Source organism: Simochromis diagramma, unplaced genomic scaffold, assembly GCF_900408965.1.
Source record: "Simochromis diagramma unplaced genomic scaffold, fSimDia1.1 OVJJ01000387.1, whole genome shotgun sequence".
Lineage (NCBI taxonomy): Eukaryota > Metazoa > Chordata > Actinopteri > Cichliformes > Cichlidae > Simochromis > Simochromis diagramma.
In genome coordinates this window covers 6,386,926-6,403,376 of record NW_024387152.1, presented here as the reverse complement: position 1 = coordinate 6,403,376, position 16,451 = coordinate 6,386,926, and the positions used below count along the sequence as shown (strand labels likewise).

Sequence of the window (16,451 nt, the reverse complement as noted above, 5' to 3'; positions counted from 1 at the left end):
TGGGATACTGTAAATATATATTGCTAAACATTATAACTTACTGCTGTTGGTTTTTCAATAACTGATTCCGACTACTCGGTCACTGACTTGAGTTGGCTATGCCTGCAATGGCTTTAGTATTTCTCAGAAAGAGCGTGCCCTCTCCAGAAGCCATTGTTCTTTCATGGACCATTAGATGGACATGAACTCTCTTGCTGTTCTTTGTTGACCTAGTGACACTGGTCATAAAATCAAACTGCCCAGCCTCTTCAATAAATTTATCACCTCATAAAGTGGTCACTGACTGGTCAATGAGACGTATCGGTCATAGTGTGTTTGTGTGTGTGTCTGTGTGTGTGCGCGTCAGTCTTTTTTATCTGAGTGAAGAGAGGGTTTCTTAGAATGCAGATCACTGTTGTTCAGTCTTCAGTGATAATAAAGGCTTTAGTCACTTAAACGCTAGCCAATGAATGCAGTTGCAGTGCACCACATAGACGGACATTACTGATGGGCAACAGGATGAACACATTTCACAGAGCTGATCACAGAGCTTTAAAAAAATTGCTAGTGGAGGTTCTTGTAATAAAATATAAGCTCACATGACCTCACACAGAGGCCAGTGATTTTTTTTAGATCCCACAAACACAGTCAAATGTGGAATAGAAGACCCACTTTTCTGTGACTGCTACAAAATGCCAGTTTATTACTTCATCCTCCCAAGAAATCTGATAGTTTTGATTAATTGGTAAAAACCAGCAAAATAGTTATTCAGGGAGTGATCCGGGTTGCACAGCAGTATAACGATTTACAACTATCCTACCTTTTTGATGCAGCTATCAGGGGAGTCATCCTCATGGTCATTCATCATCTGCAAAGCGAACACAAAAACATATATGATATACATATCTTTTCAGTGTGCCAGACAAGTTTTGATTTTGATTGAGAGTCAAATACATTTGTCAAAGCATTAAAAGAAAACATCAATTCCAGCACTTCAAATAAGGTTTGACCGTCGGTGCTTGATGACAAAAGCACGGGGTGTTCGCAGTTCATCACACACATACACCCTCTGGGCTACAAATGTGACCAGAGGGATATAATAATGGACTAAGAGGTCACAAAAACACACACAGAAGCAAACATAACACTGCACACATTCTGATGAATGAATACCCCGTATTTGACGTTAATTCTCCGCTTCAGCATTGCAGGAAATTTCACTGAGAATATCTATGTGTGTGTGTATGTGTGTCAGTGTGTGTGTGTATAATTAAGCCTTCAAGCAATATTTACTGGGGGCAGATGGGTGGTAGAATGCTCCCAGTGTCTGCTAGAGGAAATGAAGGAAGTGGGGGAATGATGAAGAGATTGGGCTACTCTGCTGCAGTGAGAGGGCATTTCACATAGAATGGTAACCCAGAGTCTCTCTAAGTTTGCCTGTCTTTTTCTCTCCCTCTCTGAAGCCCATTGATGGTAAATGAGGATCAAAGAAGAAATGCAGACTGTTTTCAGAGCAGTTTGGGGTGGAGTTGAGGATCAGCATAGTACTTTACTGAGTTTAGGTCAAATTAGGCCTATAAAACTTCCCCAAGTGCAGACTTAAAGCATATCTGAACCTTCCTTTTCCTGCTCACTATCCTCCCCATCTGCCCTTTAACAGTATGCATGTTGTTTGGGCGTTGTGACAAGACTGGCTGCCCTTATATTAGAGCTGACATATTAAAGTTTGTATTTCCTTAACCAATGCGGCCCACCGTGATGGGAAAAGAGATATTTATCTGCTGTGGAATCTCCATGTAGACTGTGGAGCTATTCTTCAAATTCTGGCTCACAGCGATGTCTTTTATGCACCTTTCAATACAACGCTGTAATTCACAGGAAGTTATTATGAATTATGTGCATGAGATTTAGGTTATGCCCACTTGCTTGAACCTCAGGGAAAAAAAGAGCTTGTGAGTTTCTCCAACTGTTTATTCTTTAGTTAAGATTGAAAAAAAAGGAACTTTAGTACATAGTAGAGCAGAAAAGTTGACTCTTTCTTCTTCTTCCCTCCCTCCCCCTTGCCAAACAGTGAACCAGATGGCCCATATGCACACGGATGTACCTTAATCGATGGTTTTCTACATTAAGCTGTCTAGGGATGTGCTTCTAAGCCTCACCAAATGGTAGTAATTACACCACAGACACTTACAAAAGTGTTTTCAACCTACTTACTGTACACATCATCTAAACCTTTACAGACGCATCCTGTTCCTGTGAAATCCACTCCAAACAAAGCAACAGTAAACATGCTATCAAATTGAAGATTTTTCACTTGTAACTGTAGCTCCCTTGTTTTAAAAATGTGCACATAGAAACTGTGCTGCTAGATGAAAATATAAGTGTCCCTGCTGATTTGGTAACTTATGTTACAGGCATGCTAGCATAAGTTTGTGAAAAATGAACAAACTTTGCTGATCCTCCAATTTTGTGCGTTTTTTAAATTTTCTTTTATTATAAAGCATTTCTTGTATATCAAATTTTATGTTCATTATTTCGGTTTAGTAAATTACAGGGACATATGGATGAAAAAAAGAAACCACGACAAAGTTTATTCTTGATGAAAAAAGCAGCCACAGATGCCAACGTCATGATTTAAAGGAACAAGCGGTCACAAACCGGCACAAAATAAACAGACAATTTTTTTTAAATTTTGTGGAACAAAAGTAGGCCTCGTCGGTTTTTTAACATGATTTCAACATGACTATTTATTAGAAAGAAAGATATCCGATTTCTACGTCTGCCTGGGAGGTAAAAAAACAGTGCTCGTGAACTTTAAAAATTGGAATAGAGTGACAGTAAACTAGAGAAAGTGTGTAAGAGAGAGAGGCTGCAGTTTGGAGTGTGCTGTCCCATTTCTTGTAATACACCAAACCAGCTGCAACAGTTTACAAAACCAACAGCTTGGCTGGGTCATCTAAAATGCTACCAGGCGTTCAACAGCTATAGGACAATTTCTGGACTTTCCCTCTGCTCTGCTCAGCTACATGCCAAGTGCGTGTGTGTGTATCAAATTGTGCAAGAGTAACCTAAAACTCTAGAAGACATGCAAGCAGACATGAGTGGTTTTACTGATGCCTTAATGCCTTTCAGCTTTAGGTTGGGGGTCGGGACTGTGTGGGCACTCCTTCGTCCAAACCTCCCTTCTGAGTCCAGAAACACTGAGCTCATTGTCAGAAATATGGCCGACTAATTATAAAGCTTCCTTGCATTTTATTTCTATGCATTTGTAATGTAGATTGTCTATTGTGAAGCGACCCATTTTTGGGGGGAAGTTAAATATAAAGATTAGTGGTTAACAGGGTACTCTGTGATCTAAAGTTCACAAAGACAGGTGGAGATGCTCTTTCAACATTGGCAAGTTGTGTGTACACACTGACTCACATAATACCCTCACACACTTACCAGACAAACACACGCTACGAATATTGTACCCTTGCAGCAAGACTCTGCCAAACAAATAAATAAGCTATTAATTAGGTAAGGAAAATGTGATTGGCCACTGACTGGCAGACCTATGATTTATTGCACGTGTCACCATTGCCTCAAAGTGACTTTACTCTTGGTTGAAGAGACAGGTCGAAATACAGACCGGCCTATGTTGAGGGATAGATTTTCCACTACACACACAGAGAGGTAAAATTGTCCATTTGTTCTGTATCTAGCCTGCTGAATGCTGACATGTCAATATGTCTTATGGAAAAGAGAAAACACTGAAGTGAGGGTAATTAGACAGTGTGTGTAAAATGTGTGTCTGGGCACACAAATGTCTCTCTCTGGCCCATATGACCTCAAACATAAACAAATCCAGTCGTGGCTTGATGAAAGTGCAGCCACCTGCAGAATCCTTCCACCGAGAGCTGTCCAGACCCTCATTAGGAATATGCGTAACTGTGTGTGTTTGTACATGTGACACTATGTGTCTGTGGCGTGTGCTTTCGACCTGGCTGTGAGGGAAAACCCCTCCATTATTAGTTTTTCATAGCATAACTTTTGTTATTGGACAGAGTCAGGAGTTTTTCAACGCCACCTTAGCACCATTCGTATTGACAGAACATGACGACCAAGTGGACAAAAGAAAACATGACCCTCAGTGAGTGGACCGCTTTATTGTTTTTACAAGCTCTGTCACAGTCTAAAACACATGACAGAGTAAAATCATTCTATTAAAAAAACAGCACAACAACCCCAAACAGGGTCTCTTTATAGAGCCCATAAAGGCACATATGTATGCTTTGCATGTACAGTCAGTCTTTTAAAGAATGAAACATACACTATTCTCATAGTCACAAAATTCACTGGTATGATATCAGAAAAGTACCCATGGTTCCCATGGTAGAGAAGGACCTCACAAAGCTTGCTCATCCATTGGAGTGAGCAGAAGAAGAGGGCCTCACTTGGAGGTTTGCATCGTAGGAAAATGTTAGCATTCTGTTGCCAAAAACAATTCTCCTCAACCCTGGATAATATGAGGCAATACAGTAACACGGCCCAATGGAGGGCCGAGGATGTCACAAAGCCACAAGTTTCCAAAAAGAACCAGCAGCAAACAAACCTCAGGGTTTTTTGAACCAGGGCCCTGACTGACAACCCATTGGCTGCAAGTGCCACACCAAGAAATCCACAAATTGAAAGTTTTGCTACGCATTTATTGGGATCTTTTGGAGCTTCTTGGCACATTGACAGAGTTTCATTGTGGTGGCAATGCCCTGGTTATGTTATTGATCTTTTTGACGTACAGATGGAGAGGAAGCGGTCTTTCACTGTGGGTTGAGTTGAATAATATGCTGTTGAGAAAACATATTTTTTTCATTGAGCAAGAAATTTAAAAAAAAAAAAAGAAAGAAAAAAGAAAAGAACAAAAAAGTTGTTGGAGCCTTTAAAATCAGAACTAACCATCATGTCAAACACAATCTCTACAAATGTATCTAATTCTTCTGACTCCCACACAGTTGCACATTTGCTCGCAGCACTACAATCAATAAAATGTCACAACTGCCCCAAAAAAGAAAAGAAAAGAAAAAAACAAAAGAAGAAGTGATAAAAAGTCTCCTTTTGGGCTTTTTTTGTCTGTGGTCTCTTGCTATCATTTGGAATCCCTGATAATGAACCTTTTACACTTTCCTGCCAGAGACTGCTTAAGTAAGGATGCTTGTCTGACTGAGTCTGCTTTTTAGCATCAAGTCAGATAATGCCTGCTTGTTGTTCCAAGTCCTTTCTCTGGCGTGCTCTTTAAAAGGGGGTAAAATGTGGCTATTTCAGGACTTCCCAGAGATAGTGGCTTTGACAGCTGACCTAAAACAAGACCAGGGCTATGACTTCTTAAAAACATACCTCAACAATGAGGTTTCATACAAAGATTAAGTAGGTAAGTTTGAAGACCAAGGAAGGAGAAGAGGAAACAGGGCTGAAATTCACACTGCTAAATACCAGGAAACTGGGCGTCCATCAGATACAATATGATGCCTTTAATAAGTGGAAGACTTAAGGTGCTTTGGCCAAGGCAAACATCAGGGGCACTGCTGATAGGAAAGTTTCACTCTCTTTCTCCGTTCTTTCATTTTCTAGCCGCTATAGAAGATTATTATGCGCTTAACCACTGATTACCTATTGTTACTTACACTTTCTGTTAAACTTAATGTGAGAAAACTACACACTTTATCAGTAAAAACGAAAAAAAGTAAAAACTAAAAAAGGATCAGGGAGATCAGACACTTATTGCATGGCGTTAAAGCTCTCTGTTACCCAATCCTACACCCAGATGGGTCAGGGTGCGGCCTGTGACGGAACTGAGAACTGTTGGTGAGATAGAGATTAGTGCACAAAGGTTAGATTTGGAAGGCAAACACTCAGAACTATTGTGTGACTCTGGAAAGTCACGGCTACTTGTCAAATACAAGCGGCTGATATTTACAGAACAAGCGTTGACCCCGTGTGTCCTGAGAGTCTTTGTGTGATTTATGAAGAAAATGGCATAGTGAAAATATACTGGCAGAGGTTTACACCGACCCCGGACAGGCTTGACTCATCATTCCAGTGTCTTGTATGATTCGCAGATCTTGCTTAGACATGCAGTCGAGATGCCACACTCAGTACGATTGAGCAGATCAAATATTTGCGTTCATACAATTGCAGAGTTTGAAGTCATTTCTTTGTAGGAAAGTGATGTTTCAAATTGAGGTTTGCACTTAGCAAACAGAAATTGGGAAAGAAGCTCACTTCATGAAAAAGAGGGCAAAAGGAATGCAAAGGGAGGTGGAGGGAGGAGGAAAGAGAGCTGGATTTTGTAAATTTATTAAAAGGGCCATATTTTCATGGGCGCCTTGTTCGACCATTCATCATCTGACGTCCAAGACCCCTTATCCTTTTAAGGCCTTTGATTCTGAACTTTATATCGACAGAACCATACAGATAAATTATCTGCTAGGCTTCCACTTTATTGATAGGTCATTTGGGCAGATGATCAGTAATAATCATAAGTGAATAAAGGCGTGCCAATAGATCTTCTGCTAGCAGATGGTGTGACAGCCGCAAGGTTCAGACCCAATAAATAACCCTACCTTTTGGCCTAAGAGGATTGCCTACACAGCATCGGCAGCTGCTGTGACATGCCTTTCAGATAATGATATATTGCGTCTTCCCTATTCATTTTGATAAAGGTTGCAGTTTATCGACACGTGGCAGCAGGAAGAAAAATCATATTGCTTTATTTCTTATGATCTCCCATTCTTTCTGTGACACATATTGCCTCTTAGCAAGCACAAGGTTATGGGGTAAGATTTAGAGTCTTGACCTTGGGGCATATAAATTCAATCAAAGGTCATGCCACAGATACTTTTCATTTTAGCTGAGCAAAGTGCAAACACATCGAGTGCATATTTCAGTGTTTACATCGATGCATGGCGTAAATCTGATATTGCTATTCAGCTCAGCAGTGTCACATGTTTCAGATCTTCATTTCCCCTTACAAACTGAATTTGTATATTTACGTATATCAGACCACACTGTCTGTCCCTCCGTCGAGTGCCAAGATGAATCCCTAATTCAAACCAGGAATTCCTTTTAGTAGGTAGAAAAGGGCACAGAAACACAGACAGGGAGATCTCTCATCACATCAAGGCTTTTCTGGACAGCAACCACTGAGATATTGTCATGTGATGACTGACAACTGGCGAGTAAATTGCATATAGTTTATCAGGGTCAGGCTAAATATTTACAACATAAGCATATTTCAGCATAAACAGCATGGGTTTGGTAGCTTTTCATTTCATTACTTTAAACCCAGTATATGTATGTAAAGAATAGGCTTGCTCAAACAAGGGGACTACATGTGGACAGATATTCAACAAAGTGCAAGACAGGAGAAAATGAGGAAATGAGGAAGACATTTTGAGCAAGTTTTTGCTTGAAAAACTGTATTTTACAAGTCTGTATATTGGTTTTCATATGTGCTGTGTATTTTAGTGAGGCATCCCCTTGAAAATGCTTAAGACAAGTAAGGGCTTTTTTAAGGGTTTCATGGGTTTATACCAAGGTCGAGTCCTACACACGATGATTATGATGATGCCCGAGAAGGCCACAGCTACGCCAAGTAACTTGCTGCTGAGATTTCTCTGGCAGATAAACAAACAAGGCTTGAACATGAATTTCCTGTTCAAGAGTATGAGAGTGTTTGTTTGTGCCCAGCATTGGAAATATGATGTTTGATCTGATGCACTAAACAGTGACAAATTATACACATACTAGAACCATTAGGCTACATAATTACAGTACTAACAGTAATCCAGATCAATTATCAAGCACCTCCAGCAGTTTCGGTGCAATCTAGTGTGGGTATACACATTTGTGAGCCAGTCTTTACTCTGAGTAGTCATTTTGTAGTGGTCCTGGCCTCTGTGTTTACCAAGACATTTCGACTTAGGTCTTAGGTTATCAGTAGGACTAAAGTAAATGGTATAGGGCTTTGTTTTTATTGTGCTAATATACTTTTCAACAAACACACAATGAAATGACTAAGAAAAAGCTGCACATTGGTTAAGACTATCCTTTCTTTTACAGAAACAGATCCATCAAATGAATAAAAAAAAAAAAATGCTTTTTTAAGTCTGTAAGTTTTTACCGAATAAATTCAAACGCGATTATCCCTAACTGAAGCTTGTGCACAATATAAATACCAGCAATAATAATGGCAGCTTAATAGTTTTAATGGCTGCTATTAGCATCTGTGCTATTTTGAGTACGATGTGACGATAAAGCACAAAAAGCATTTGTGTATAACAAATGGACTGTAACTTAGAACGTTGTTTATCCTTGGGATTTCTTTTGGTGGCCAATCAGATTATTTACACGGTGGAAACATATAAAGACTAGAGCACTTAAGCTAGTTGCTACTGCCAAAAGATACTGTCTGGAGATATTGGCTATAAATGACTTCTTTTACTATGGTGGCCAGAAATTTAGCATAGGGCTTATACAAAGAAAAAGAAAAGGTAACATACTTGATTGCCAAGTGCAAATAATGGTCTCAAAATCCTTTTTTTAGTTTCATATGTTTTTATTTCACCAGCAATTTAGTATCTGGCAATTGCATATGTTCTAAATAATGGTTGAAAAGCCTCTATAGTCTTTCTGTACTCACTACATGGGTAGTTTTTTTTTTATCAGGGGATTTTAGAAATCACCACACTCGACGATCCAAATGACGAAGACGGTGACTACAAAATTATGTCTACTAAATAATGAAAAAGAAAAACAAACTGAAGAGCAGTGGCACTTTAAAAACACAAAGGTAACATCAAGATATGACTGATTAAATGGGTTGTGGAAAAGAATCATCTACTTTTCTGCACTCAGTGATTTGCTCTCTCAGATTTTTGTTATATGGCCACCTTTGTGGGGCTCTTGTGCTCTGTCTGGCTTTTTTTTTCCTTCTCCGTCTTCCCGGAGTCATACTCTGTTTAGCCTTGCGCCTGAGAGATAGCAACATTTATCACCTCAGGAAGTGTCTCTAAGTCCACAGGATTAACCCATCACCTCCACAATAAATGTCAAGCTCTTATGATTAATGAAGCTAATGAATTCAATTATAGCAGCAGTGTCCAAGAATATTGTAGTAAGATGATTCACCGCTGTCCTTTTTTCCCCTTCAGCTGACCTAAAGTTTGTCTGTCTGGGTTAAACAAGTAATGGGTGGTAAAAGCAGGTTGTGAGACATGCTGCCCACCACTGCTTGACAGTGATACAGTTACATCTTTGGCTTCTCTTTCATCAGCCTGGCATGTTGTTTTGGCCTTGTGGACATCTCAAAGATATAAGATATAACTGTTTGGAGATAATGTAGCGGTTCCACTCCCTTGTACAAAGGCCATTGTCTGATGTTTTTGCCATCAAAACCCAAGATGAGTTGAAGTGTCACGTGGTATCAGACTTCAAAAGAATGTGGGGTAATGATGTTGCAAAAGCAATGATACGATGCTACTGCTTATCCTAGCGCTGAATGGAAAAAACTCTGCACAGGAGTGGACTTTGTGGTGCAAGACGCTGCCAAGTAAAATTTTAATATCTGACAGATACCTCATGTCATTCCAAAGTTCAGTTGCTCTTATTGCATATAAACCAAAAACTGTTCGATCAATACCAGCAATTATAAGCCCCTAAGTCAGACTGCTGAAGAGAAAATGCACCTCTGTGCAGGTGAATATTAATACCTACTCCTCTGACCTTCGTGCTCATCAAAAATGAGTTTATTAGCTAAGCCATATAAGGCCAAGTTTTTACAGCCCTATTAGAGTGAAGCAGAGACTATCTCTGTCACTAAGATTCATGTTGCCCAGCTTATCGAGCACTTCCGTTATCAGCACAAACCTTCAGCAAGGGACACTAAGTTCCAGTTGCACACCTCAGACATGAGACCCATCAAACCTCACAGGTCTTATCACACTTATCATTTTATTCACCGATGTCTGTGAAACAGTTTTTTTTTTTTTTTGTAGAGCTTTTCATCATCATCCGCACGATCATCCTAGTACGATATGTACAGATAGGATGCGCCACTCTGGTCTATGAACCCTAGTTTATAGCTGTCTGACTGTCTGGCCTGTCCATGTGATGATGACTGATGATTTTATTGGGGGAGTTGCATAGTCACAACTCAGAGCTGGGACTTTCCATTAGTCATCTAACAAGAGCAATCAGCTTGGAAAATGTTTGCAAATAGCTTCTTGACCTTCTTTTTTTGTTATTATATCCCCAAAGCCAGGATGTATTCTATTCTGCACCCACTCGTTCATCTATTTTAAATAACAGAAAAAGCCGGGACCAAGACAAAAGAAGAAATAGATTTTGGAGCCAACAGTCATTAATGTTTTTGCCCATTTTGGCCCTTGCAGTTACAGGAGATGATTTAGGGGGAGAGAGCCACTGGACAAAGGACGAGGGAAAGCAGGAGCGAGAGGAAACTTATCTGTCCTTGGGCTGAGGGACAGAACAGTGTTGGCTTTATTCGGCGCCTCGGCCCTGTCGTTAAGGAACGATGACACACTCCTCAAGGCCCACATTAATCTTTAACAGTGCGATTTTTAAAATAACACCAATGTTTTCCCCAAGGCATGTGGGGAGGAAAGGCACCGTTCAGTCCTGCCGAGTTCCATCAAGTTTTCTTTTTTTCTTATTCCCAATTCTGCTAACACTGGAAAGCACAGAAACAGAGAAGGGTTTAGAGAAGAGATTTAAAAACAAAACTAAGCTGCACATTTCACAGGAGTATAATGACCATAGAGCAGAGCTGGAGCCTTTCTGGAGCAACATCACCAGGTGCTAAAAGCCCTTGACCTCACTTATTCACCCCGACAGTGGCAGTTCCAGTGGCTCCTTTGCACCACGCATTACTGTTGTTAACAGTGTTATCGCAAGGCGAGATAAAGCCTGTGGCAGCTGATGGGCCTTAAGTGAATAAGTCTGCAGATGCGTAAATAGAGTGGGGAGTGTCCGTCACTGAGCTGCTTGTTAATGACATTGGAAAGATAAAAGCTGAAACAGAAACATTTTATATTATTACACACACTTTATTAAAACACAATGTGTACTGAGCAGCAGGCTAGGAAAAGGAGCATGGGTAAAAACGAGACAGCGCCAGTAACGATTTTTAGTTTTTGGGAAACAGACCCCAAATTCAGGGTATGGGGAGGAACCTCTGCAACTTACCGGTGGCTATTACACAACATGATAATACTGCAGCTCTGAGGTTTCCCATCAGATCAACAAGGATGCCTCACAATGCACCAAGAACGAGATGGAAGCTCAAGTAAGATGATTCTGCCAGACAGCTAAAGACAGAGCTACTGGTTTAGGAAGCCAATGGATTCTTGCAAACATCTCGTCTCAAAAAAATGCCTCCCTCTCCCTTTATCTCTCTCTATTTTCACCCCTGTGAAGAAACAGCATATCTCATTTCACAGCATCTAAAATTCAGTTGGGGTAAGAGTGATGTGTGTCCTCTCTTTATAAGACTTTTTAAGACCTTCTTTTTCGAGGCTGTTAAGCTGTCGGATAGGCTTATCCATTATGTAGCTTTCAATAACTTCCATATGCGTTTTATTTCTCATCTCCTCCCTCCTTCCTCTGTCTCCCTTCCGCTGAATGCCTCACACGGTATACAGAAGGTTGGGCCAAGGCTAACATGTATCTATAATGTGTTCGTCTCAGTCAGCCCCCTGAGGAGTGGAGCCCTGCTCTGGCTCGTTGGCACAGCGGACAATGTGGGTGTTGTGTGGAGGAGCTGGCTGGCTTTCCACTCAGAGACAAGTCAATCTGGGGCCACTACTGAACTGCTGCCTGTCCTGCTGCTCTAGTGCCTCAATAAGACCCTTCTTCACATTTTTTAAGTGTGAGTCGATTATTTATTTTTCTTTTTTCATGTCTTAACTTTTTCGTGCACTCCCCTCGCTGGACTGGGTCTGTCCGCAACTCTCATACTCCGTGCAGCCTGTTTTCTTTCGTGTGTGTCTCTATAAGTGAATGTGTCTGCATGATTACAGAGTACTCCTTTTCACACTGGTGACACTGGGCAGATTGAGACATCAGGCGCCTGCATGCTGTGGTAAATTAGCTATTCTTCTTGGTGCCTAATTGGAAATGTAAATGTTTTGCAGGGTTAGAGAAGCACAGTGACAGGATATGATTTGCAAGGAAGCAGAAAATCTGATTATAGATCATCTTTTACAAAATCAGAACGTACGTAATCTTTTTTTATATAATGAAATCTGATGTGAATTAACTCAGAATAATATTATGTTAATGAGAAATGCTAACCCAAACAAATGGACACTGGGGGAAAAAAAGTTTTTTTGTCAAAAACCTTTTGCGGAGACATATTCCCATCCCAAAACCCTTGCCACTTATAATGAGCTAATACTCTAAACTCTAAATTAGAAGCAAATACATTTCCATGCATAATGACCCAACCACAAAAAAGAAAAAAAAAAAGAAACATTAATTACAGTGCCGCCATCTACATAATTCAGAATAAAATATGAAACAAAAATGCCACCAACACTAATTGAGTAATTCATCACAGGACCTTATTGGTAAATGTTCTTCTCTGGTTGAGCAGTTTCAGCAAAATGAAAACATTTGCATGAAGTTAAGGTTTGAGGCCCACCAGTAAACACTGAAAAGTGAAACTAAATACCGTAAAGGGTCCAATGTAAGATTTATCAGTTTACAACAATATTAAAACATTTCAAAATCAATCATCAGAATGTAATAACAGTGTTATGCAGTTCAAAGAATTATGCATATTAGGTATTATGTCATTTATGTCAAGCGTTGGCTTGTACTATCTTATAATACTACTTTGTACATCTGGATTGGTTGTTTCTGCCTTTCCTTCATCAATTTATGTTTACAACTTCTTATCAATGATGCTGAATGACAGGCGGTCAGCAACTACAACAAGTAAACCCAACAGCAGCTCACACTCTTGGCAAACAACCATCAGAAACCAGGATTAGCCAACTGGCTAGGTTTTGTTTTTAGTCTAAGGTTTATTGCACTTGTGTCCACAGCTTACCACGTACCCTTAACCCTTGTTATCAGCACCAGGACACGATGATGATTTGAGGTTCAGTCCCTGCAACAAGCTGAGTTCATGTGGCTTCAACAAACAACTGTGTTGGTTGACTTGACTTCATCTGTAACAATATCTTGTAATAGCCGAGAAGAACAGCAGTTGCTCAGCTGTCCACTGTAAAGAAAGTTGGGCTAAGAAGCTAAATCAGCATCATCAAGAAGCAGATGATGCATGCTATATATATAGCATATATATAACTCAGTTTATTATGTCTGTTTTGAAAAAGCAATGTGGCGTGACTTTGCTCTTTACATATGCTGACAGTCTTTTGAATATAGCTGGAGCTTGGCCCATCCACAGTTATGGGCGGTACTCCCTGTTGCTGGGGGTGAACTGGAGGTGCTGGGAAAAAACACTGTGCATTCACAGTAAATGAAGCCTTGTGAGTAACCGTGGCGAGAGTGCTTCTTAACCGATGAGCCCAAAGACAACTTCACGGATCATCTCTGCAGCACAGAGACACCCACAATGCTAAAGACCTACTGCCATCTTTAGAGCAAATCACAGAAAGCCACTGAATAGCTTAGTTTTAGCCTCACTCATGACAACAAATCTAAACAGTGTGAATTGAGTTTTGTCTCATTCTTCTTAATTGGCAGCAGCAGGTTTTTGCCTCTTTTTCTTCTCCGTTCAATATGAATAAATGCGACAAGCTTCTGATCCCAGCTTTTCAGCCTATGACTGTTTATTTATCTATTTCAACTACACCCAAGGGAACAAAAGGCATGCAGAATGGCCGCTGACAGCCATGTCGAATATCTCTTTCTGCCAAATCTGGCTGTTTTCTCTCACTGCTGTCACTTGATGTCTTTATGCAAGGCTGAGAGTTCGCCACTATGAAAAGGGTGGGGGGTGAGCTGAGTGAGTGACCCCCACAGGAGGGGAGTATTAAAAGTAAAAAAAGAGAGCGAGCGCAAGGGATGGATGAACCAGAAGGCGGGAGTAGAGTAAAAGGGGGAGAGGGGGCACCCCTGCCGGGTCCCAGGCATCCCGGCTGGCAGTCCCCATCTTGGCTTCAGACGGCTTTTGTCAAAGAGGGGAAAAGAGGGTCTCTTCTTCACTTGGGCATGGGACAATGGATGTTTTGTCAGTCTGGAAGGGGGTGTTCGTGGGGGAGTATGGAAGGATGCTGAAAGAGGAATAAAGCCAAGGACCCATCTTCACAAGGGGTGGGGTGGTGGCAGTGGGCAGCCCTTTGGAACTGGACAGATGTTGAAATGAGGATGATTTATTAGCCTTAGTGTCCTTGGTGGCACTTGGCCACCATCCCAGACTTAGAAGTGAGAGAATAACTGAGAGCAAGAGACATGGGGAAGAGGAGGAGGAGGGCAGCTATGCATCAGAGACATCTTAATACCTTCTATGGGCATGGGGCGCTTCTTTCTCTCCAACCGTCGTGGCATTTTTGCCCAATTCTATCGAGGAAAAATAACTTGGTCGGGAGTCATCTGCATCGCTGCTCCGAACCTTGTCACCCAGAGTTATCCTCTCCTTTCACCGACCCCCCCCCCCCCCCCCCCCCACCCCACATCCACCACACCCCCAACAGACAAATACACCAAATGTGTGTGCGCTGCCTTCACTGCACCGCCACCATCAGTCCTCTGCTTATATAAAACAACAAATTACCAAATTAACATTCCCAACAGTCCTCAGTCTCCCTTCACTGTTCTGGGCAGAGGCGCTCTGAAAGTTGCCAGAAAACAAGTGTAAAAGAGAAAAGGCTGAGTGTGTGTGTGTGTGTGTGTGTGTGTGTGTGTGTGTGTGTGTGTGTGTGTGTGTGTGTGCGTGGGGGGAGAGATTCTATAATTGTAGCCAGTGTTTCTTTAAAAAAAAATGGAGAGTTAAAATGTGTTTTATGTGTAACTTAGGCAGCTGCAAATCTCTGTAGTCTTAGCTCTGCTCTATGCTGTAATTGGGAGGTGTCACATGTTTTGAGTCACAATGTATCACCCCGGCATGTTTTGAGTCACAGCGTATCACCCAATCGTACCACCCATGGAGACCCGTGAGCCTAAGCTTTTATGCGAGTGTGTGTATGTCTGTGTCAGAAGCTACCCAAGCCAAATTGAGGAAAATAGTATGCATTCCTCAGTGCAAATCTTCCTTAACAGTTTCCCACATTTTATGCCGTATGAGTGTCTCTTTCCATCCCACTTCACATCCCTCTCTTTTTGTTAATCCAAACACTGCCATCCCATTCGCTTCACACATACGACACTTTTTCTCTCCAGCTTGACCTCCTGATTTTTCTCTCTTTTGCTCTACCCTTGCAGCAACATTTAATCTTGCCACTTGTTTGTCCATCCTATTTCCCAGCGTTCCACTGACAAATTGTGGGAGGGTTACTTAGTGCTGGGGGAAAGTTTGGACAGCTTTCATCAAGGGAACCCAGGGGAAAGATTGATTGGCAAAGTAATTTACTGCTCAGTGTCTGGTCTACACTCCTTGTTCTCTGCCTCTCTCCCTGCCCTTCTACTGATCTGTCTGTCCATTCTTTTAACTCTAACTCTTAACAAATCCATATCTGCTGCCTGAAGGTAAAGGTCTCAGTGGGAGTGACATTGAGTGTGCATGTCTGTATATGTGTTTATGACAAGTTCTGGAGGTAAAGCTGAAAGGTTTGAGTCAGTCTGAAGCTGAGAAGTTTGAATCTCTGACCACAGGCACAGATGAAAAGAATGATTGTGTTTTCATCAGTATTTCCATGTGCCATTTGTGAGCATATGTGTATTTGTACATGTGTAAAGAACAAGCATGTGACCTTGGAGGTCTGGAGGGGGCAAAAGCTTTTGACGTGCAGAAGAAGGGACAGCCATCTATCATTTAGAAAGAGAGGGGTTGGAGGGGAGAGGTTGCCGGGTCAAGTCTCCATCACTCTCGCTGTCTACTGTTCTCTCACTGTCAACCTCACAGCAACTGACCACTCAGCAGAGTCCACTTCAGGCTCACCACGACTGTTTTGCCTCACAGGCTGCTCCCTCCTCACGCTGGGCCCCCGGAAACTTTTGTTCCATTCATTAGTACAACAAATACATACAGATGCTCTGGGAAGGAGGGCACAGAGAGAGAAAGGATTTCCAAGTACATGCCCCCCCACCCATTAAATGATTGCTGATTTGGAGGCAATCTGTTTCTTTATAAACAAACAGCATGCTGAGGAGCTCATGCGAGAAGTGGCCTCATTATTTAATGTAAACCTGGACAGTTAAGTGTTTAAAAAGGGTATTAGTGATAGGAGGGACTCTGAAGGGGTTTGCTCATTTTTTAGGTTAATACTGAAAATACAGTATGGAAAAAAGAG

At 41.3% G+C, this 16,451-nt stretch overlaps 1 protein-coding gene across 6 annotated transcripts in view; it reads right to left on the bottom strand.

Annotated features, from left to right (window-relative positions):
- prdm16 (PR domain containing 16) overlaps positions 1 to 16,451 on the bottom strand; it is a 172,438-nt gene that overhangs the window by 79,703 nt on the left and 76,284 nt on the right. For all 6 annotated transcript variants that reach the window (XM_040048165.1, XM_040048164.1, XM_040048166.1 and 3 more), the window contains exon 3: positions 800 to 847. In XM_040048165.1, the coding sequence (XP_039904099.1) occupies positions 800 to 847 (48 nt within the window). The remainder of the gene's footprint in view (positions 1 to 799; positions 848 to 16,451) is intronic.